Source organism: Felis catus, chromosome F1 (genome assembly GCF_018350175.1).
Source record: "Felis catus isolate Fca126 chromosome F1, F.catus_Fca126_mat1.0, whole genome shotgun sequence".
In the NCBI taxonomy this organism is placed as follows: Eukaryota; Metazoa; Chordata; class Mammalia; order Carnivora; family Felidae; genus Felis; species Felis catus.
In genome coordinates, this window is record NC_058384.1 from 32,346,255 (window position 1) to 32,368,623 (window position 22,369).

General features: G+C 42.9%; 1 protein-coding gene across 17 annotated transcripts in view; it reads right to left on the reverse strand.

The window, feature by feature from the left end:
- HHAT (hedgehog acyltransferase) overlaps positions 1–22,369 on the reverse strand; it is a 318,442-nt gene that overhangs the window by 67,597 nt on the left and 228,476 nt on the right. For all 17 annotated transcript variants that reach the window (XM_023247996.2, XM_045049167.1, XM_045049166.1 and 14 more), the window contains one exon: positions 10,706–10,907. In XM_023247996.2, coding sequence (XP_023103764.2) covers positions 10,706–10,907 — 202 coding nt within the window. The remainder of the gene's footprint in view (positions 1–10,705; positions 10,908–22,369) is intronic.

Here is a 22,369-nt window from a genome sequence, read left to right on the forward strand (position 1 = left end):
TCCCCTGCTTCTTGCCCTCTTCTCTCTCCTCCCCTGCTTCTTGCCCTCTTCTCTCTCTCTCTCTCTCTCTCTCTCTCTCTCTCTCTCTCTCAAAAATAAACAAGTATTTAAAAATATTTTTAAAAAATCTGGGTAATGAGGGGCGCCTGGGTGGCTTGGTCGGTTAAGCATCTGACTTCGGCTCAGGTCACGATCTCATGGTCCATGAGTTCGAGCCCTGTGTCGGGCTCTGTGCTGACAGCTCAGAGCCTGGAGCCTGTTTCAGGTTCTGTGTCTCCCTCTCTCTCTGCTTCTCCCCTGTTCATGCTCTGTCTCTCTCTGTCTCAAAAATAAATAAACGTTAAAAAAAAAGAATACAAATCTGGGTAATGAGCATACAGACCCTGGGGCTTCCTTCTTTCTCTGCCCCCCACTCCCCATGACGAAGGCGATGATGAGAAATTTTTTTTGTGAATAAATTGTATCAGAGTGACTCTAAACTCAGGGACAACGGGTACAGTGGCATTTCAGAATGCCAAAGATATTTTCATTAAGTTTCTCAAGAGAAAAACAGATTACATATAAAGAATCAAAAATCAAAATGGCATTTCTCAACAGTAAAGCTAAAAACTAGAAGACAAATTACATCTTCCAAATTTTTCAAGAGAAATTACCTTTCAACCTTAAAATTCAGTGCTCAGACAATCAATCAAATGTGAGAATAGAATAAAGACAGTTTGGGAAATGCAAGTCTCAAAAAAATTTATTATCCATGGTCCTTTTCTAAAGGCCCTTCTACTAGGTCTAATAGAAGTAGTCCTTGTACTGAAGGACGTGCTCCACCAAATCAAAGGGAGGAGAAAACAAGGGGACATGGGGTCCAAGACCCAGGGATTCAGCCCGGGAAAGAGGAGGAGGAAAGTGTCAGGACCAGCTGTACAGTCCATCTAAAGAGATATGATCCAGATGGGACAGAGGATGGAAGGGCCCAGGAGAGGTTCTCCGGGAAAAGAAGAGAGCTGACAGATTGCCAAATACATCTGACCACATGGAAATGACTATTCTGAGGGATTTTTCCATTTTACTGGGGAGTTTGCAAAGAAGTGGTGATAGTAAACTACTAATCAAACAAAAAGAGGCAAGGTGATTCTTAATCTGAGGTGGGCAAACAGTGGACTAGAAAGGAAATTCAATTATAGCATATTAACTGGCATGGCAGTAAGCCACACTTAACATGGTGGTAATGGGAACATCGAGTGCTGATGGAACCAAACACAGAGCTACTACCATATTGGAAGGAGAAGTAGGTCTCAGATGCTAAAACCTCATGTAGAAAGCAGCTAATATTTATAATTCTTAAGGGAAGAACTAAGAGAATATACTTTAGAAAGGTGGAAGTAAATGTCAGAAACAACTGAAGTGAATTGGAAGTTGTTGCTGATGAGGAGAAGGATGTATGAGCAGAATGGAGACTAAAGATTCCTTTACCTCAAGGAAGCCTTGCAGGAAGATTTGACTTCTGACCCATAAACAGATATTCCTTAAACTTTCTGGGTTTCCATTTTTTCCCACTGCAGAACAGGGATAATGACAGTACTTACCTACAAAGCTACTATTGAAACCACATGACATAATTTGGTAAAAATGCTCTTGTGAGCATTGCCACTTCACTTAGAGCAATTTTTCCATACGCAGGTAGAGTGAAGCCACAACTAAAACACAAGATGTCCAAGAACTGAGGGCTGGAATGTGAAATTGATATAATGCCAAATGGTTCTGCCTAGCTTGCTTGTCCCGAATTGCAATTCTTTGTTATTCCCGAAGAAATCCATTTTTGCTGCTTAAAAAAATTTAATGCCAAATGTACACAAGCAGCAAGGAGAGATGAATGAATAAGTGTGTAATATTTATCAAGGCAGGTGTCTCTTCTTACCTAAAATTAAGGAAGCTCAGAATAAATTATGTATAACTGAATTTGACTCCCTTTCTAATTGAACTATGTGTTCTTAGACATATCACGTACGTTCCCCGGTCTGGAGTTTCCTCATCTGTAAAAATGGAGATAAGCAATACCTGCCCTGGGTGGTTGTTGAGGTGCTTCAATAAAATAACCAATGTGGAAGATCTCTGTGCAGGGTCTGGTACAGTTTCTTCTCTGGCAAAGGGTGGCAGCTAGAGCAACCCCACATTAGTCTGTTCCTTCCATCTCTAACATACATCAAGCAACCAGGGTCAGCTAAGCATAGCCTCCTGAGGAGGGATCCATCATGTTCCCTTTTCTCTCAATCACCCTTAATTAGATAACAATACGTATTCACCGTAGAAAAGGCTGAAAATATAAATAAGTAAAACCAGGAAAATATGTATCATAAATAATCCCCATCAATAAAAAGCTAATCACCATCTGTATGTTAGTATGTAACCTTCTGCGTACCTTTCCGTATGTGCACGGAAATTTAAATAAAAATAAATTTTTATTCTACCTATTATTCTTTATTCATCTTTCTTCACAGTTAAATTATTTCAAAATCGCTACTTTCAGTGGTGGGATAGTCAACTTACTAGATGTCCTGTACCTCTTATGCTCTTTCCTGCTACCCCTCAGGGGATAGACAGTGGCCATTCCAGCACTTACCTGAGCTTACGGGGTGGACTAGAGGGTTGACACAAAAGGAAAAAGCAAAAGCCCCCTTAAGTTGTGTGTTTCAGTACATGCTGGCAATCACAAGTACAATGATACCAACTCAGCTATCTCAAATGAGGCCAGCAGCTGCTCCATAAGCTTTTTAAAGCAGTGTTTATTTCTAGGTCTTGGGAGGAATGTGAGATATTTTGGAAGTCCTGCACATCTCTGACTTCTCAGAGCTTTAAAAATGAATACATGCACACAAACATATATATCTATATACACACAGACACATATACACACATATACATATACTACATATAGATGCTATACAGTTATGACATACATATAATATTCACTGCACATAATATGTAAATACACACTATAAATAAATACATACTGTAAAAATATATTGCACTAAGTATGTGCATATTATTTTGGGGAAAGTGGGCTAATTTCATCCTTCTATTGCTAATAGGAACACTGAAAACTCAAGTTCTGCTACCTCCAGGGAGTAATGGGTTTTCTTGGAGGAAAAGAGACCCAGATTTAGAAACACACATCCAAAGCTTCAGCACGTACATAATAAAGATTTTGCTTTTCCCTAAGTTCATCTGTAGAAACCGCTGGGCACCAGGCTGTGACTTGAATAACCACCACTTATCTGTGCTGTAGAAGCAGGAATTGAGGGCTCTCAAGTAATGAATCTAATCCCACAAGCCACCTGAAAAAGCCCATTTCAACCACTGACATTCAAGCCATGGATCTCATCTTCGGCTTAGCATTCTTTACCAAGAGTACAGTTCCCGAGGCTGGGAGCCTGTGCTGTGCACTTAGCAGGAAAAAAGGACGAGAGCTGGCCAGCCCTGGGGGGCTCACCAGGCCACCACTAACTGGAACCTGGCTCTAGTTCAAAGTCTTCTCTCTGTCAGCAGACCCAGTAACGGAAAGTTAAAAAGAACCTTTGAAAATGTTTTTGCCATGCTAACCATATCTGAACTAAGAGGTGGAATTATTTGCCACATTCCACCTCTCAGACCAGAGGGGTTAAGGCTTAGGTTCAGGTTCCCACAGAGAAGAAAATGTGTAAGCAGTGAATTGCGCAGTGTGCTTCCTGCATCATTAATGATCCTTCGGAGTGGGAGACAATGGAGGGGGCACCATCAGGTCGTCATCCACCAAGGAACACACTGTTCATAACAACACGCATTGCTTTTGCCATACAGAGAGGCCCGGGAGAGTGCTAACAAGCCGGCACAACAGGCTAATTTGACGTGTGGGATTAATACGTTAATTTAATGCTCTCCTGTTTGGTTAAGTGTTTTGCATTTCTATATTTCTAAGTTTGCACTCAGATCCTTTTATATGGGAAACCATTCGGCTTCTCTAGCCTCCTTTCCTTCATCCTCCTGAGTGATAACTCCTCATCCGCCATGTCTGCCTCCTCACCTGAATGGCAAGCCTATTTCTGACTTCAGGCTGTATGTGTGCTATTCTCCTGACCGGGAATGCTTGTCTTTTCTCTACTGACCTAGCCAAGCCCCGATCTTAATTCTCCAGAGTCCTACTCAAGCCTCAGCTCTTTAAACCATTCCTAAAAGCTTAGCTCACCCTGACCACCACTCTTCACAAACATCGGCTGCCTCCATGACTCATTCTGGTCTCTCTGTGCAAAATACCTTACATTGGTCCTCAACTGATTTGCACATGCCTTGCATCTCCAGCTGGACCACAATCTCCTATGACACAGGGGAGATGCCTCATAGCTTCTTTCTCCCACTATTAGCACCCTGGCCTGGAGACATAACCATTCTTTAACCTCATCTTACTTTATCCCTCCCTGGCATCACCATCATTGACCACTCCCTCCATGAAATACCCTCTTTTTCTCAGTTTCAGTGAAATCACCCTCGAGATTTTCCTCCCCCTGTTGGCCCCTTCTCCTCTATCCAACTTTTAACTGTTGGTGTTCCTCAGGTTCAGTCCTGGGCCACCACCTTTTCTTCTCTTTCTGTACTCTCTCCAAAAAGTCCCAAACACTTCCATGGCTCCAAAATACCAAGTACATGCTCCCAAAAATCTATCTCTAGCCTGGACATTTCTTCTGAGAAATGCCTGGGAAGGCTAAGCCAATCAACATTCTATAACGTTAATGAAAATAAGACTTTTTTCTATAGATCACTTAGCTCTTCATAAAGAAAAGCTCTTGTTCCATGGTTTTATTGCCTCTGTTCCAAAGCAGACATCACAAAGATGATTATCCTGATAGGCCACCACGAAATACCTTGTTCTTGGAGGGAACTGACGAATAACAGACTCTACCATATACAAGGACAGACTAGTACACGATAGGCACAGAAGCACTGAAAGAGACGCCAAAAAAAGGAAATGAGGAGGAAGGGACCATGTTTTTCACTCAGAGTTCCCCAGAGCTCTGCAATGTGTCTCCCACATAGGGTACTGAAATTTTTTTTCCCCCTAAATGAGCAAATTAAGAAAGGACGAATCAGACTGACCTTGCCAAAGGAGCCAAGTCTAAGAAGGGTTCCAGTCTTGAGAAAATGGCTTATCCATAATAAGTACTCGATCTCCATTTCTTGAATTGATTTAAGCAGTAGAGAAATAGAAGATCATGAGCCACTCTCAAACAGACCTACTCTTCTTAGACTAGTTTGCTTTGTGATGCTTCAGTTAGGTGGGACTGGAGTCACTGACCTTCTTATCAGGCCAACTGGCATGTATATCCTGCCAATTAGTGAGTTAGGATTCCACAAAACTAAGCACTGGTTATATATCATGTCAATAATTCTTATAATTGACTGAACTCTCAAACTCATGGGATTTCTGTATCTACATCTTCAAAGTCAAACCAACCAATATAGCAGATAAACTGAATGTGTATCAGCACAGAGCCATGGTCTTTGGGCTCCTTCTGACACATCAGAGCATCAGATCCCTCTCAGAACCATTAGACTGACCCTCCCTGATTGTCACTGGAGGCATCTTTCCTCAATTAAGTCTATAAATAGAAATTTTACTGCTTTAGAGAGGACATAAATCAGCTCAGCAGGATACTCTTGGGGCAAAGAAGAGGAGACATAGGCAGGGGGAGGAGGACATATTGAAATTATTCAATGAAATGAACATTAGGAATGGGGGGGGTGAACTGCTTGAGGTATCGATTCTCCTTTGCATAGGAATAACTGACAAGCAGCCTGGAGGTATCTTCCTTCAAAGGAGAGAGCACATCCAGAATTGGCAAGAAGTAATGTCACTCTACTGATGTTTCACAATGTGTCCACTTATTAAAAGATTTCAATGCTGAACACAAATTCTAGCTCCCCGAGAGAGTGCTTGTGTAGAGGAAAAGCATGTTGCTTTAGCAGTTAACTCCTCTTTTGTCCGCCCAGCTCGGGTGCTTTGTGAAAGTACCTTTCGTCAGCTTCCTACAGCTCTGTGCCTCAGTGAGTCACAACCAATAATCCCACATCTCATAAAGCAGCAGGGTACCAGAAAGGCTAATTTCTCCCCATCCATTTCTTTCCTATATATATTTTGTTCACTGAGCGTTAAAATAGCATTTTGCCATCACTAGACCAATTACTATCTATGCTGCTATGGAAAATAATAAGCTCCCTGTATAATGCTCAACAAGCCTCAGCTTTAGGAAGTTCTTTCAGTTTTCACTCTGTATTCTCCATGCTGCTGCCATGAGCCTACTTCTTCTTTAAAATTTTTTTTTCAACGTTTATTTATTTTTGGGACAGAGAGAGACAGAGCATGAACGGGGGAGGGGCAGAGAGAGAGGGAGACACAGAATCGGAAACAGGCTCCAGGCTCTGAGCCATCAGCCCAGAGCCCGACGCGGGGCTCGAACTCCCGGACTCGAACTCCCGGACCGCGAGATCGTGACCTGGCTGAAGTTGGACGCTTAACCGACTGCGCCACCCAGGCGCCCCGAGCCTACTTCTTCTTGTACTGCCCTCAGTGAAATCAGAAAATATTCACCCATTCGACAAGTATTTACCGCACGCTTACTCTGTGCCAGGCATCGTGATGCATGCCAAGGACACAAATCTCTGACTTCACGAGGCTAATAGTTCAGTGAAAGATATAAGGATTAAACAAGTTATTGGATAAAAATATTTCATTGCAACTATGATAAGTATAGCAGAAGAGATCACATACAAGGTGTCCAAAATGAGTTGTTGATCAGGACCTGATTGACTTAGGAGGGTCAGCGAAAGACACCCAAACAAGATATCATTCAAATTGCAATCTGAAGGATGAATAGAGATGGAAGTAGAGGGGAGAGAGAGCAGCCTAGGAGATGAACGAGGCTGTGTGAGGCAGGAGGGGCCAGGTGTGCAAATGAAGAGAAGAACAGAGTGTAAAGTGGGAGAGGGGGGCCGAGGGGTGGGGAGCAGACCCCCGAGGGGTGGGGGCCGAGGGGTGGGGAGAGGTAGCAAGCTCAAGATCAGGCAGGGCCCCATAGGTCATGTTAAATATTGAGAGCTTACCCCTAAAATAATGGGACACCACGAAGGATTTTAAGAAGGATAACCGAAGATGGTTAGGTTTTTACTGAGAAGTATCACTCTGCACTATGAGGATAAAGAACTTAAGAAGGCAAAATGGAAGCAGGTAGACTAGTTAAAAGCTATTCAGTAGACTGGGCAAGAAATGAGAGCAGTGAGATTAGGATGACTTAGCAGAAATGGAAATAATTTTTAAAAGTTAAGATCTACCGTGGTGCCTGGGTGGCTCAGTTGGTTGAGGGTCCGACTTCAGCCCAGGTCATGATCTCATGGTTCGCGGGTTCAAGCCCCACATCAGGCTCTGTGCTGACAGCTCAGAGTCTGGAGCCTGCTTTGGATTCTGTGTCTCCCTCTCTCTCTGCCCCTCCCCATTTCCCCCTCTCCCTCTCTCTCTCAAAAATAAATAAATATTAAAAAAAATTTTTTTAAAGTTAAGATCTACCTAGGTGACAGAATATACCATATGAACAGGTAGAACTGAGGGACAGAGAGTACAAAGGTTAACTTCATGTCTTTGGCCTTGAATAACTAGACAGCTTATGACTTTTCTAGAAATAGGGAATGCTAGAGGGAAAGGAGCTAGTTGGAATTATGGGGGGAAGAGGTACACAAGTTCAGTATTACACATGCCAAATCTGAGATTTACCTGTGAGATGCACAAGTGGAGCCATTCAGTAGCCACTGGATATATGAGGTACCTCATCATTAATGAACATCACTCAAAATTATAGCAGAGTCCAACACTGTACATTTAATTTTTTTCTAGATGGGGGTATGTTCTAGAATTGCACTGGTCAAAATGGAATCCCCTAACCACATGGGGGCTACTTAGCGTCAAATTAAAAATTAATTTCTTGGTGACACTAGCCACATTTCAAGTGCTCAGTGTGGTTGTGTCTCCTGTATTGGTCATTTCCATTATTGTAGAAAGTTCAATTATACAGCCCTGCCTAGAACATCAGAGGGCTTCCTATTCACAACACTCAGCTCTGATTAGTCTTCCAGTGAATGTTCAACTGCCATTCTATCAACACTGAGAAATCCTACTGTCTTTTGTGCTCCAAACAAAGCTTTGATTTTGAAGATGAAAAAGATACAAGAAAAGAAGACATGATCATCTTTGTTACTTAGATATCTTCCAATCGATCTTTAAAAAAAAAGATAAAAAAAAACCCAAGATGAAGAATAAATGCCATGGAGAGAGTATGTGGGCACCCTGGGGGGGCAGGGGTGAACTCACATTGTAAAAATACTATCAGATCAACGATGGAGGAAATTAGGTGCCAAGGAGGCATTAAGGCATCAAGTCTTCATCTGGATTTTGACAAAAGAATGGGGAATATATTCATGAAAAGGGAGGGAAGGAGAGTAACCCAGGTTGGGAAACAGTTTATTCAAAAGGCTATACAACATTTGAAATGCCAGCCATGTTTCTCTGAAGTTAAACACAATCTACGTTGAACTGTGTAAGAAACAGAGTAGTAACTCTTTGGGTGGACAAGTGGAAGAAGAACTAAAGAATCAACCCGATTGTGCACTGACTTAACACTGCAGCTAACTCAGACACTGAGCTAACCACCGGGGATATAAACAGTGATGGAATCCTGATCTCGTACACAAGGAGCTCCACATCTACACAGCCATAGCCAACTACCAGGCTGTCAAGATAAAAGGTGATAAAGTAGGTTTTTACAAAATATGTTCCTGCTCAATAAATATGTATAATATAAACACTATATTCACAATATATATGCATGTACCTCACCAAAAAGTGCATACTCAAAAACTACTATACACGGAGGTGTCTGAATTGTGGATGGATGCTCAAATGAGGTACTCACGTGAGGGTCCTGGAATGAGCTGATGAAGCAGAGCAGACATACAAGGGCTTCATCCTGTGTCGGCTTTCACTGTTTTCATTTTCAGACCAAATTAACAAGCCATAGGCTACAAGGCACAGTTTGCATTACTCCTTTAGCATTTTTGATTTTTAAATTTTATCACTAGCATAAGCCATGGCTCAAAGTCTACAGAGCAGTGCTTAACATTAAGTTCAAGGTGAATTTTAGACCCTTCATGAAGGAACATGGAAATATGTTACAGGGCTTCAGCCTAAGCTGAAAAAAATTCTCTGGCTTTCACAGGTGATAATTGGGTTTCAGACTTCGGGGAAGGCTATTCAGATTTGAAGACGGAGATTGAAACCTTGATGATACCACCTTTTACGGTTTTTCTTTGTGTTGCATAACCATGACTTTCACTGAAATTCCATTTTCTATAAGAATTCACTGACATTTCTTTCCTGCTGATTGCTGGGTACTACTACTGAACAAAATATTTATCTTTAAACATACACGAGCATATTTCAATTCCTTCAGATGTGTTATTTTGCTATGTGCTTTGCATGAGTTTTTACTGAAATAACTGTCCACTTTTACTATGACCATCTTCGTAGGAAAAAAAAAAAACTCGAATGTACTCTATTTGGTGGTGTTGGGTTTTTAAAATAAATTTGCTTTCGTTGCATATACTGGGGGAGTTTAGGCACATTAATCATTTCCCAATAAATTTCATGTGTTTTATTGCCTGCCATGAACACTGATGATAGCATATTTCTTTTTAGCTTCTTTTTTCAGGGTTATCAGGAATATTGCTGCACAGTCACAACTGATGATTTCCTACAAGATTCTAATACAATGTATATCATTTTACACGATAAAACCTTTGCTCATAGTTTAAAATCACTTAAAATATGTGTGTAAAGTACCTAATTTTCCAAATCATTTTCCTGTAGAATTGGAATGCGTCTTAAACACTTAACTGTTTTTTATGCTACAATAACACTACCTATTGAATTAGCCAAGATTAAAAATACCAGCACTACTCAGTATTAGCAAGGGCATTCTCATGCACTGTAGGTAGAAATGTAAATTGGCACACTGTCTACAGGGCAGTTAAAGAAGAGTTAAGCAGTAAGCACGGCAAAAAAGGTGAAAAACACCTTTAACTTAGCAATTTTACATACAAGAATTCACCCTGGTTATATTACTCATCTTGGTTTTGAGTGACAACTGCAAAACAATTAGAATAATATGATTGTCAATAACAGGAGAATAATTCAATAAATGACTCACACAGCCACATAATGGAATTCTGTACAGCCATTTAAAAAGGGCTGTTAGAAATACATTTGGTGACATAGAAAGGTGGGCCTGACACAACCGTACCTCTGGGATAACAGAATTCGTTTTAAAAGTTACACGTGTGTGTGTGTGTGTACACATAAATAAAAAAGAAGAGTTGGTAGTAATAGTAATTTTTGTTGAGGTATTTTTTTCCCCTTGTGTGAATTTTCTTATTTTTGTATAATAAGCATGTATTGCTTTTATAGTTAAACATTGTGTAAAAAAAAAAAAAAACTGCTATTTCTGGGTACATCTACTCTGAACCAATCTGGCAGGAACGGCCCATGTTGCGATGAATCTGATGACCATCTTCCCTCCCAAACCTAGTCCACCTAGCTCAACTGTTCCCCCGCCGCAGGGGCAAGGGTCCTGCTCACCAAGCTGTCCTGGATGCACGGGGTCTGCACAAGCCTCTGGACGGTGTTCTCCGCGACGACTCCCAGCCAGTTGAGCGCTGCCCAGTACCAGAGGTAGTCATGGCCACCATGCCAGAAGCTCACAAATGCAAACGTCACTGCAGTGGCAAACAGTGTCCTCAGCAGGCCATGCTGGGACCCGCCTACTGGAATGTACACATACCTACAGAGAGAAGAGGCCATCAGGAGCCATGCGGTGGGCTGTCCCTGCAATACCACCTGTTTCTGCGCTTGATTCTCCCGTCACACGTTGTTACTGAGCAAGTGAAGGTCCTTCCCGACTTCCGGGAGGCTGCAGAGCACTCCTGGAATTCCCCAACACACAAGACACTGGCAAAAACACAGGCCTCTTTTCTGAGGGGCTTTAGGTCAAATGGATACACAGGCTCATTACCAGAGCAAAGTAGCACTTACAAGAGGCAGGGTAAAGAGTAATGAATTCTGTTTGTAAAAGGGGCGTGCCCAACCCTGGAAGGCCAAACACAGAATGACAATTAAGCTTCCAGTTACATGGGGACCCCAACCTTCAAGACAGATACATATTATACAGTTCAAACTACTATATTTATGGTAAGCCCAGTATTTAAGCACAATTGCTGCAATTAGGCTCATAAATAGCAGGAGCTGGGTGCAGAATAGGGGTGCCAAGACCGGTTGCCCCAGCTTTCCAGGCAAGTTGCCCACAAGGAGTAGTGACGTTGCAAGAGAAGAGCTCTGTACTCACAGGTTAGCCAAATTATTGCCCAAAATGCACAGCCATCCCTTGGGTATGCTTTCTACTGCTGAGGTAGCTATTTGACCACGTATATAAGCAGGACCATCTTCTTCAATCAGTATTTTCCCACTGTGGATAAAACCCAAACTTTGGATTTTGAGGGTTTTTTTCAAGGCTGCTTCAATCTGGCAAGGTAGGAGCATTTCCTCCTTGAAGCAGCCTTTTAACAAAGCCCACAGGATGAGGCACCTGGGTGGCTCAGTCAGTTGAGCGTCCAACCCTTGTTTTCGGCTCAGGTCATGATGCCAGGGTTGTGGGATCGAGCCCCATGTTGGGCTCCATGATGCGCATGGAGCCTGCCTGGGATGCTCTTTCTCCCTCCCCCTGCCCCTCTCCCCTGAGCTCTCTCTCACTCTCAAATAAATAATTTTTTTTAAAAATCCCAGAGGCCTTTCATGCTGGTCAGTGTTTCTTTGCCCAAACTTCTTCCAGGAAGGAAAATGAAATCATCATTCCCTGAATACAGTGTGTTCCGGACACAGCACCAGACACTTTACCTGCATTACTTGGTTTGATCCTTTGAAGCACCATAGGGTTTACGCCTGCTGTCCCAGCATGCCAACCAGTTTACAATTTGCCCTGTTACTATATTGTTTTAATACTCTGTAGGAAATGTTATTTTGAAAATCATCTTTAAATAGAACAGTTTCATAGACAAGTCAAAAAATAGAAATGAAAACCACTCCTCGGTCAATAAATATTTCAAAAAAACTATTTGATAAGTATTTTTAAATACCCTCCTTCACTCTCAGATGTGTTCCACTTTAGATAAAATCACATGATCAGCTTAAACAGCCCCATTTTGTAGGTGAGAAACAGGCTGAGAAGTTAACTTGACCAAGGCACACACCCAGGAAGGGGAGTAGATGCACACCTGTAACCACAGAGCCAGAGTTCCTGTTTTCCACTACACCTATATCTTCCACTCCAATCTAAAACCAGAAAGCGTGTGAGAATGTAGCCATTTCAGAAATAAGTGGAGCAAAGGCTTTCTCTTGTGCAAAAACAAGCCCATCTTGACAACTAAATTAGCAAATAGGTATCCAGCACTCACTACAGATTAAGGGTTCCTCCATCTGCTGTCCAGCATTTATTTAGGCATCCAAGGCAGTCTTGGCATTATGGGAAACACGGAAACATAAACCATTGTTTCTTGCCAAAAAGGACAGGTAGAGCTGGTTGTGAAACAATAGCAAACAAATCCCTGTGTTAGGCTATGTGATTTGGTCCAAAGCAGACCAAGAGAGTTTAAGTGTGGAGGAGAAGCGAGTGAGTGCAGGCAAGGCCATGGCAAGGCCAAGAGGATGAGCTTTGCTAGGCGAAAGGGAGAAGGGTGGGCACTGCATCTTGGACCTAGAAAGGCTGGGCAAGGAGCCAAAAAGGCCTGACTACCCCAGGCACAGCAGTTTTATTCAGTGCTCTGCTGCCCCCTAGAGGTTGCTTCGTTATTGGTGTAAGATATTCCTCAGCAGAAGCAAAAAATGGGCCACAATTCTCTACAGCCTCCTACCTGCCTGGAGGTAGCTGCTACCCCACCATGGCATTCCATGAAGCTGCGCTTCACTTTATACAGTGTTGTCAAAAGGCTGCAGGGAGTGAGAGCGAGAGCGAGAGCGAGAGACAGAGAGAGATGGACAAACCAATGTTAAAATAACTGCTCTTTACAGCAAGTATGCAGATAATTTTATAAAACAAGTTAATACTAATACCAATACTCTTCTCACCCAACATAACTATTTCATGTTGACCTTTTTATTGTATCTCACTATGTTAAGGTGAGCTCCACTGTATATATAAGAAAACCCAGGATAGGGGCATCTGGGTGGCTCGGTCGGTCAAGCATCTGACTCTTGGTTTCGGCTCACGTCACGATCTCACAGTTCGTGGGATTGAGCTCTGCTCTGCACTGACAGCATTTCACTGACGGCACAGAGCCTGCTTGGGATTCTCTCTCTCCATCTCTCTCTACCCCTTCCCTGCTCACTTGTGTGCTCTCTCTCAAAATAAATTAAAAAAAGAAAAGAAAAGAAAAGAAAACCCGGTGTAGAATAAATCCTCTCTCTCGTCATCCACACCAGTGGTCGTTCATATTGGATTCAACTCCAAGAAGGATATGACAAAGAAGTGTCTAGCCCCATAATTAGATTCACAGCTATTTTAGGGATTCTGCACTATGGCTTTATAATTTGGCCTTCAAAACGACAGCCAACAAAAATCTGAGAATTCCTCGTATTCCTAAAATTTATATACAGTAGGCCTCCAGGAACATGAGGCTGCTTATTTTAAACCAGAGGAGGGTATGGTTACCAGACTGAAAGATAAAAATCCTTTCTTCATTCTTAACTTCTGGAAGGGAGTAGGTGCATAAAGAAGGAGAGTAACAGGTTATTTTCTTCTACAAATTCTACCAGTCTTATGTCAGTTCCATGATTAATAAAAACAGAATATGTCTCTTTTTTAAAAACAGCCGTGTGACCCCACTTACTGAGATCCACTGCACAGTGAAATTGATTTCCCAAAGGAAGAAAGCTTTCAGCACCACCTTCTCAGCAAAGCAAAACATACAAAGATTTTTCTTGCCAGTGACTGTGAGCTTGGGTCTGCACAGAGCCTGCCCCTGCCAGGCAACCTCACGAGGTCACTGCTCACAGAGAACACTGCTTGAAGAAGTTAGCAGCCATCCGCAGCAGCCTTCTTCATTTAAAACCATCTCACGGAGTCAGCGCAAGACAGCAAACCCCCAACTCAGGAGGAGGAACTTATAGTAATAATATCCACCCTTTACTGAATATCCGTGAGCCAGGTGCTTTATGTATACTATTTCTAATCATAACAACCATCTAACAAGGAACTAATGACCAGGCCTGTTTTACACAGGAGAGGTGAAATCCTAACCGAGAATGTTCTGGTTTCAGAACTCCCAGGCCTGTGTCCTAGTGTGCCATTTTTTATTGTGATAGGAGCATTTCTTGGTGATACGTTCCTCTCATTTGACCAAATCTTCAACGCAGTCTCCACAAACACATTCACCAGTATTTTATTAACTGAAGAAATGTCCTTTGTAGCAAAGGAATCTTGCTGGGGAGAAAGATGCTTATTATTTATAAAGGCATTTGGGCCAAAGAGCACAGTACCAGAAGTCCGGAGGTATAAGTTCAAATTTTAAACAGACCAATTAGTTTCCTTCTGTCCCACAAGAAAAGAAGACACATTCTATCTTGACCACACCGGCATCCTGCAGATGTCGGACTACTAAGGAAGTGGGGCATGAGAAGTGGACTCTTGGGGGGCTGTTGCTGAGTAGGTGTATGTTAAGGGAGAAGAAAATACGTATCTCTGTCAGATCCACTATGAAAAACTCAAGAATATGTCCTACAGTAGAGGAGAGGGGTGATGAGAATCCATGTGGTAAATACATTAATCTTAAAACCACGACACTCCCTTTTCCCAGGACCTACACACCAGCTCTCCAGCTTGTCATATTATCTTCAAACTCTTTGCTGGGGCCCAATGCCAGACTCCCCCCACCCCTGGAGGCAAGAGGATGAGGACACTGAATGCCTCGTTTCTCACTACCCCATGGAATGAGGTGAGGTGGGCTTGCGGGTCCCAGGGTTCAGCTACCTGTTGCTTGGCAGGGCTGAGGCAGGCAGTGACTGACACCCCATTCCAGCTCTGCCAGATCTTTCCATCCTTATTTCCCACTGGCTCTCTCAGCAAATCATGAATTCCTGAACAAATGGGGCTTTCACACCTCTACGCCTTTGGTCATACCATTTTCACGTCCTCCAACCTCTCTGGTTTTCCAACTCCAATTGAACCTACAAAATTAAGTGGTTTTTCCATCTCCTCCAGGAAGTCTCTTTAAAATATTCCCACTCTATTTAACCCAGAAAACCTACTGTTTGTACCACTGACTAAACACTTATTCATCAAAAGATGTCTTTTCTATTAGGTTGTCATTTAAACTAAGCTGAAAGATTCTTTCAGAAGTACTAGATATGTGATGTGGGTACACGTCTGCAAGTGTTACCATATAGTTCCTAGTTAACAGTATTTATGTACTAGTGACCTAATTTTCATAGACTCCAATAGCTTTTAAACTTGTGACAAATTGTCACCACTGCCACAGACCAACCAGGGAGGATAGTAGGAACCAAGGGAGGATTGTAGGGTCCTGCCCCAGTTACTGGGCGAAACTTCACAAGACACCCGTTCCTAAGGAATACAGACACTTGAAGGACCCTGGAGTCTCTCCATACTTTGTAATCCCTATTAGGGCCAAAGTATGTGGCCCCAAACCTCTAGACCTATCCCAACCGCAGAAGATTTGACAATGACAAGTAGTAGCCTTATAAAGACTAGAGCCTTTAGTCGCTGGGAAAAGCAAGACTTCTGGCTGCATTACGTTGCTGCTGAGGTGACCTCACCTGGTCTTCGCCTGGGCTCTAAGACAAGCTCCTGCTTAGAGTTCTTGCAGAGGTGGCCAGGGTCTCCTAAACCCAGCTCTCATGGGCAGTGGTTCCCTGACCTGACCCTGGCTCTGACTGACCTTGGCCCACACTTAAGTCCTCTCTCCCACAGCCCAGTCAACCCCCATCTTCTAGGTAGTGGACAAAGACCTGGTGTTTAGATCTCACAAAGGAAGCTACAGACTTGCTTATAATAAAAAGCTTTCAGAAAAAGATGCACACAGTAAAGAAGTCCAGTACAGATCGTAATGGAATTTTAATAAGTAAAACTCGGCAGCTGGTTAATGGGCAACTCTAGACTTTATCATCTCCAAAAAGCTAAGAGAGGTCCACTTTGAAAGCAGAGGGCACGTTTTAGGCAGGGCTAATTCTCAGCTCTTTCACCAAGAGATACTGGCTGTAAGTTTTATATCCAACTCTGAAAAACTGCTTATTAAAAATGCTATGTCCTATTTGGCAACAGAACATTGTAGAATTTATAAAATAGAGATTAAACTCAGGCTATATTTAGTCTACATTTAAACTTCTAGGTTCATGTAATTAGATGCCAACATTTTTTTTTTAATTAATCTTTTCATTCCACAAAGCCAGTAGCTCAGTGGGTTGAGGTGCTGTGCTGATAAACTCAAGCCTGTAACGTCTTTCCTAGGGAAAGAGTCAGCTCTACCTTCACAGACCAAAACCCAAACTCTAGCTCCCCAAAAGCTCTATCTTCCTCACTGCAGAAGAGGCTGACAGAGAATGAATGGCTCAGCCCAGCCTTCTTCACCACCAGAACACAGCCCAAGTAGCAACAGCAGCCAAGCACAGGGCAAGCAGGAGAGCAATGCTTGACACCTGGAGATGTAACCTTGGTCCTGCTCGGTCACCTACCAACCACTTAACCTTGAGCTTGTCAACTAAGACTGTTCAGCTTAAGTGTGTACACTGAGCAGATACTAGGAGCACTAAAACCTTCTTTGGGTATGGGCTGCTATGAAGATCGGACGAGACAATATGTGTAAGGAGTTTAGAGATTTCAATACTCCATATTAATGGGAGGATGCATACTTACTAATAATCAGCCAGCAGCACCACACTTGTATTCAGGACAAAACAAAATGCCATTATCATAATCATCAAATGCCATTCCTATGTTTTCCATAAGCATGTGAAGGCAACAACACCTCTCACCTGGTTGCTCAGAGATTTTTTTTACTTGAAACCATTAGCCTTAAATATGCCACCATCAGAACCAAGTTGCTCAGTGCTCAGGGGTCTAAGCTATGGATTCAACACCCACTCACGTAGATCTGTTGATGAGGCTTAGCCAAAGAGACGTCAGCTCTTCTCCAAACATCTGGTATTAGCTACAGAGGGGCCTGTAGAGGGTATGTGGGTGGGTCTGTCACCAACATCTCACCTACAAATCACTGCTACCCTTCCACTCGGGCTCCCCCTTACCTACTGAGTACAAGAACCATCTGACCAAACCCTTTCCTGGGTGACTCCTGGGTGGGCAGGGCTTAAAGAAAGTGCTTTTATAGGTACTCATCCAACCAGTTTAAAGTAGCCTAATAATGCTCTAGAAGGTTCAAGCTTTGGTGATACATGAGTCTTTGCAGTACTATAATCTTCATAATATAGACTAGAAGGAAAAAAAAGAAAAAGCAAGTAACCTTTAAGATGCAATACTTCCAAACAACTTCCAGTCACAAATGGAGGAAGCGAAGGCCCAGCTGGAGGCGATCATAGACAGGGGTGCACACCATTTCCCTCTATGAGCTTTCCAACCACCTTCTGCTTATAAGCACATTGAAGCCTCAGCTCTGGGGCCCATGTCTATTTTGGGTTATAAATAAACACAGTATAAAACAGATTCTTTGGAGATTTGAGCAGAGGAGACAGAGTGGGAGTTTATACTCTTTAGTGCTATGGAGCTGAGTCTAATCGCTAATAAAAAGGTCCTTGAGCCTCAGTTTAATAACCACCAAGATTTCCTGGCTGCCTGCCTGTCTCCCCACCTTCCTCCCAAGAGGATGCTAAAAGCATCTATAAGCTTCCCTGTGCCAGATGAAGGGAGGGGTGTATGGAAAGTCAGAGGAGAAGGAGCAAACCCAGATGTCTGCATGGTGTAGGTCTGTATGGTTCCCCATCTCATGGAGGGAAAGGGTTGAAGGGAGAGATGCCATCCTTCCCTCCTCCTAACACGTTTCCCAACCTTTGCTCCATCAACAGCTCCCAAACCCCAGATCAAAATTACAACCATCCTAGGCACACAACTCCTCTTATAAGCAAATGTACTGTTTCTCTCATATGTTCCCTTTTTGATCTCTGCCTCTCACCCGCATCCTAACCAGTGCCACCCTACTGGTCTAATCTTATAACTCAATTATCATGACTGTTAGGGAAATGTTCACTACAAAATGAACTTGCACAACTCAAAAGTTGCTGCATGGGTACAATGCCTCGAGTGTCTCTGGAACGAAGGGCTCTGAAGACTAGCGTCATAAAGAAATGCCTAACTGATGACTGAAGCATTTCATTCTCCATCTGGGTTTATGGTGTAATGGTTTTAAGACAGCCATGCTAGACAGGGCCCCACAGAGGTAGGAACCCTGGCCCTGACAGGTATATGGTCTATGTTCCCACAGCAACACAGTATGTCACACATAAAGTCCACTTGGTTGGTTGTTCAGGCCAAAACAAAAACTAACAGTTAAGGAAAAAAGGTGCAAGTTCTGTGTCCTCAGGAAGCATCTAGTCTGACAATGGTAGCCACGTCCTTATCCTCAGGGGGTCCTGCCTATAATAGATTCCCAATGCATCACGTCCTAAGTTAAAACCTATCTGCCTGGCTTTAAAAAGTCATTCTTCAACTGGCTCCCTCCTATGCCACCAACTCCATTTTGAGTGTCCAAAATAGGTTTTCCACTCCAGTCAGTGAACTTCATTCTTACACAGGTCTAAGCCCCAGGATCATGCCAGCCCATCCCCCAACCACAGAAGACTCCTGACCGTCACTGCCACCATTTGATCTTCCAAAATGGGTTCAACACTCGCTTCAAGGGAAATTTCTCTTGCCAATCTCACTGAATGCTGGTGGCCCTTTGATTCTTCCTCTCTTCAGAATTCACATATTCATCACAGCCTCATTTCCTCAGACTTGTTGATGGGCTGCTCTCTAGCATTTGTGAGCCACTCCATCAGGTCAGCAGGCATGTAAGATTCCCCCACCACACAGACAAGACACGGAATAGGGAATTGTGACACTTCCCTTTTTATTGCCCTCCCCCAGAGTCTACCTTAGACTCTGAATTCTTAGACTCAGTAATTCCTGACCAACTTCCTTCTTTCCCTCATCCTCTTTGTTTCCCTGATTCATCTTCCTTCCCCTTCTTTTCTTTGGCTATCACTCTCTCTAAACAAAATACGATTCTCCAGCTAGAAAGTATGGCTTCACAAGCAAATGTCACTGTTTGCCACATACTTCTCTAAGGTGCATTCGGGTTTGCAGGGTAATAGTTACAAAGTCAGACTAAATCCCAGACATCAACAGGAGGTGCCCTGAGCAAGGGGACAGCTGGCAGAGACTGAGAGGTGGGACATGTGCCAACTCCAATTTCCCCAGAAAGCTGCCAGAACTACACAAAAGAAAAGGGAGATTTAACCACACAGCAAAGATTCAGTGTTAAATGTTTTTAAAACTAAAGCACCCAAGTTGGGAGGTTTAAGATTTGTGATGTGAACTTTAAAAGCTTCAAATAAAATGATGGATATGCCCATCAGTATTAGGTACCTGCGAGGGGAAGGTGTTCCCAAGGCCACCAGGAGTGGGGCTTTAACCCCTCAACTTTCTGACACTATCTCTTCCTGGGCCATGAATGTCACTTCCGAGCCCAGTGTGTGTTTTTGCTACAAGAGAAGAACTGAGCTGAAGGGTCAAGATCATCGTTGAGCATGAATTAATGAATGAATACACACACACCACCTTAGAGCATAGAGGAGGGTGGGAGTCTGGATGGGTAAGTCAGTCACAGACTTCAGTGTTGGTCCCTTTTCTGGACCTTGGTTTATAACTAAGAAAGGATCAAGGGCTAGGGGAGAACTAGGGGATGAGATCTCTATAGTTTGTAAGATGAATGTTCTAGAACGATCGATCTCAGTGGCATGCTGTTTTTACTGGTTTCTACTGAAACAGAGAGGATCTGTCTTTTCTAATGGATTTTCAAGACATGGAGTGCCTGAAATATGAGATTATGCTTCTGAGTTCCCCATTTCCCCACCTCCCTGCTGCCATGAAGCTAACTCATGAATTAACGTGAAATGCATGAAGAAAGGGTTATCTGAACCTGATTCAAGGTGATGAATCCTTTCCTGGTAGCAAGTTTCTACCCACCAATTTATCTGCTTTGCCAATTCATACATTTATACTCTAGACCTTCTTAAAGAGTAACAGCCCATTGGTAATGCACATCCGGGGTGGCCATGGATGGGGTTCAGTGCCCAGAAAGGGAGAAAAGCGGGAGAGAAAATGCCAGAAGATTATCATACAGGCACCATTTTTAAAACAATGCCATTCAAGGCTGTTTTCAGGAAGAAGAAAAATAAAGGTCTCAGGCACCGAAGTGATTTTCAAAAAATCATCAAAGCAAAATGGTTGCTGGTGGTAATAAGAGGCTACTCCCTCTCTGGACTGAAATCAGCACTCCGACAAATCAGCTCTGACATAACGATTTCAACTGCCTCTCATTTATCGTAATTATGATCCACAATCCCTATCAGGCATGATACTTTAAGGCTGGGTACTGGAAGGGAAAACTGATAATGCTTGGGTTTGAGCACAAATGGCAATAAATCTGCAGCAGCATCCAACACAACCATGCTAGCACAACATTTACGGAAACAAAGCAAGAACATCATCTCATGCCCGGAAAACAATGCCCCAGTAAGCATTCTTCCCTTAATGCAGTGAGAGGCCGCCCAGATGACACTGCTTATTCGAAAGATCCCATGGTAATTGAATGAACTCTGGAGTGCACATTAGAGATTAATATTTTAAGAGCTGGCATTTTACAGAGACAGTCTAAGAATGACATTCAATGTGTGTCACAAAAGGCAGTCTTCCATGGATTAAAAATGCCACTGTTCATGCAGTAAAATCATAAGAAATCCACAGATGTCAGGTGTGGAACTGGATATTAACATCGTAATCTGTGTTGGAAAGCAGTCCCATCCCAAGGGTTGAGCAAAGAAGTGGACCACAAGAGTGGCATTTCACTTGCTCCCTGGGCTCCTTCTCAAATGCGGTCGAGATGAACAAAGATGTTTTATGGGCTGGAGAGTACAGTGCTTGACTTTTACCTTACTCCTGAGAAAGGTGGGCAGAGAGAATGGGGAGTAATCGAGCAGTCCCCAGCTACAAGCGGCGAATGTGGCTGCAGAGAGAAACCAGGTCTCGAGTCTGGGGAAGCAGAGAGGCAGCTCGGGTTCAAACAAAAGAAGTGATGTTCCTGGATCTTCCCTCCAACACCACGGTCCTGCCATCCAAGCCTATAGCCTATAGCCAGTGAAGCTGCAGACAAGGGCAGTTCCCAAGAGCAGCCATTTCTTGGGGGCCAAAGAGCAACAACATCCCCTCAGAGCCCCTGGGTATGTTCCAGGCTCTGCCTCCACCTCCATTGCCCTGAACAGCAGTGACCCAGGCAGGGCCCCAGAGTCTCCATCTAAGAGACACGTTTATAATCCATGTCCAGTTCACCTCATAGGCTCGGATGTGATGATCAAATAAACCAAAAAGGATGAAAAGGAACTAGAACATAACGTAAACATGATTATTATACTAACAGAATATACATAATGGTATATTAGGGATACTATCATCTATAAAGTCAGGGAAGGAATTTCCATTGAGTTAAATATGTTGCTTAATAAAGAGGAGAGAGAGAGAAAAAACAGACTGCTCACTTGAGCCAGACACTGTGCTAAACATTTTCTGGGTGTTATTCAATTTTCAAAACTAACCTGAGAATTCTCCACCCCACCTCCAACCCAATTTACAGATGAGGAAAATAGAGCTCAGAGAGGTTATTTACTTCCCTAATCACAGAGCTGGCAGACTCCTTCCATGGGACATCAGAGAGCAGAGCCTGGACCAACTGGGGAAAATTACAAGGAAGCATGTCCTACACAGCTAGTGGTGAAGGGGAGAGTGAGATTCAAGTCTGACTCCAAAATGTGTGCTTTTTTTCACTAGATCAAGTGGTTTCTCCAAGATAACTATGGATGTTAGGCATAGATGACCCATATGCTTCACATTAAAAAAAAAATAAACAGATACTACTTAACCTAATAATTTTTACCTTTTAAAGATATCTACTGAGTCCCTAGTAGGTGGCA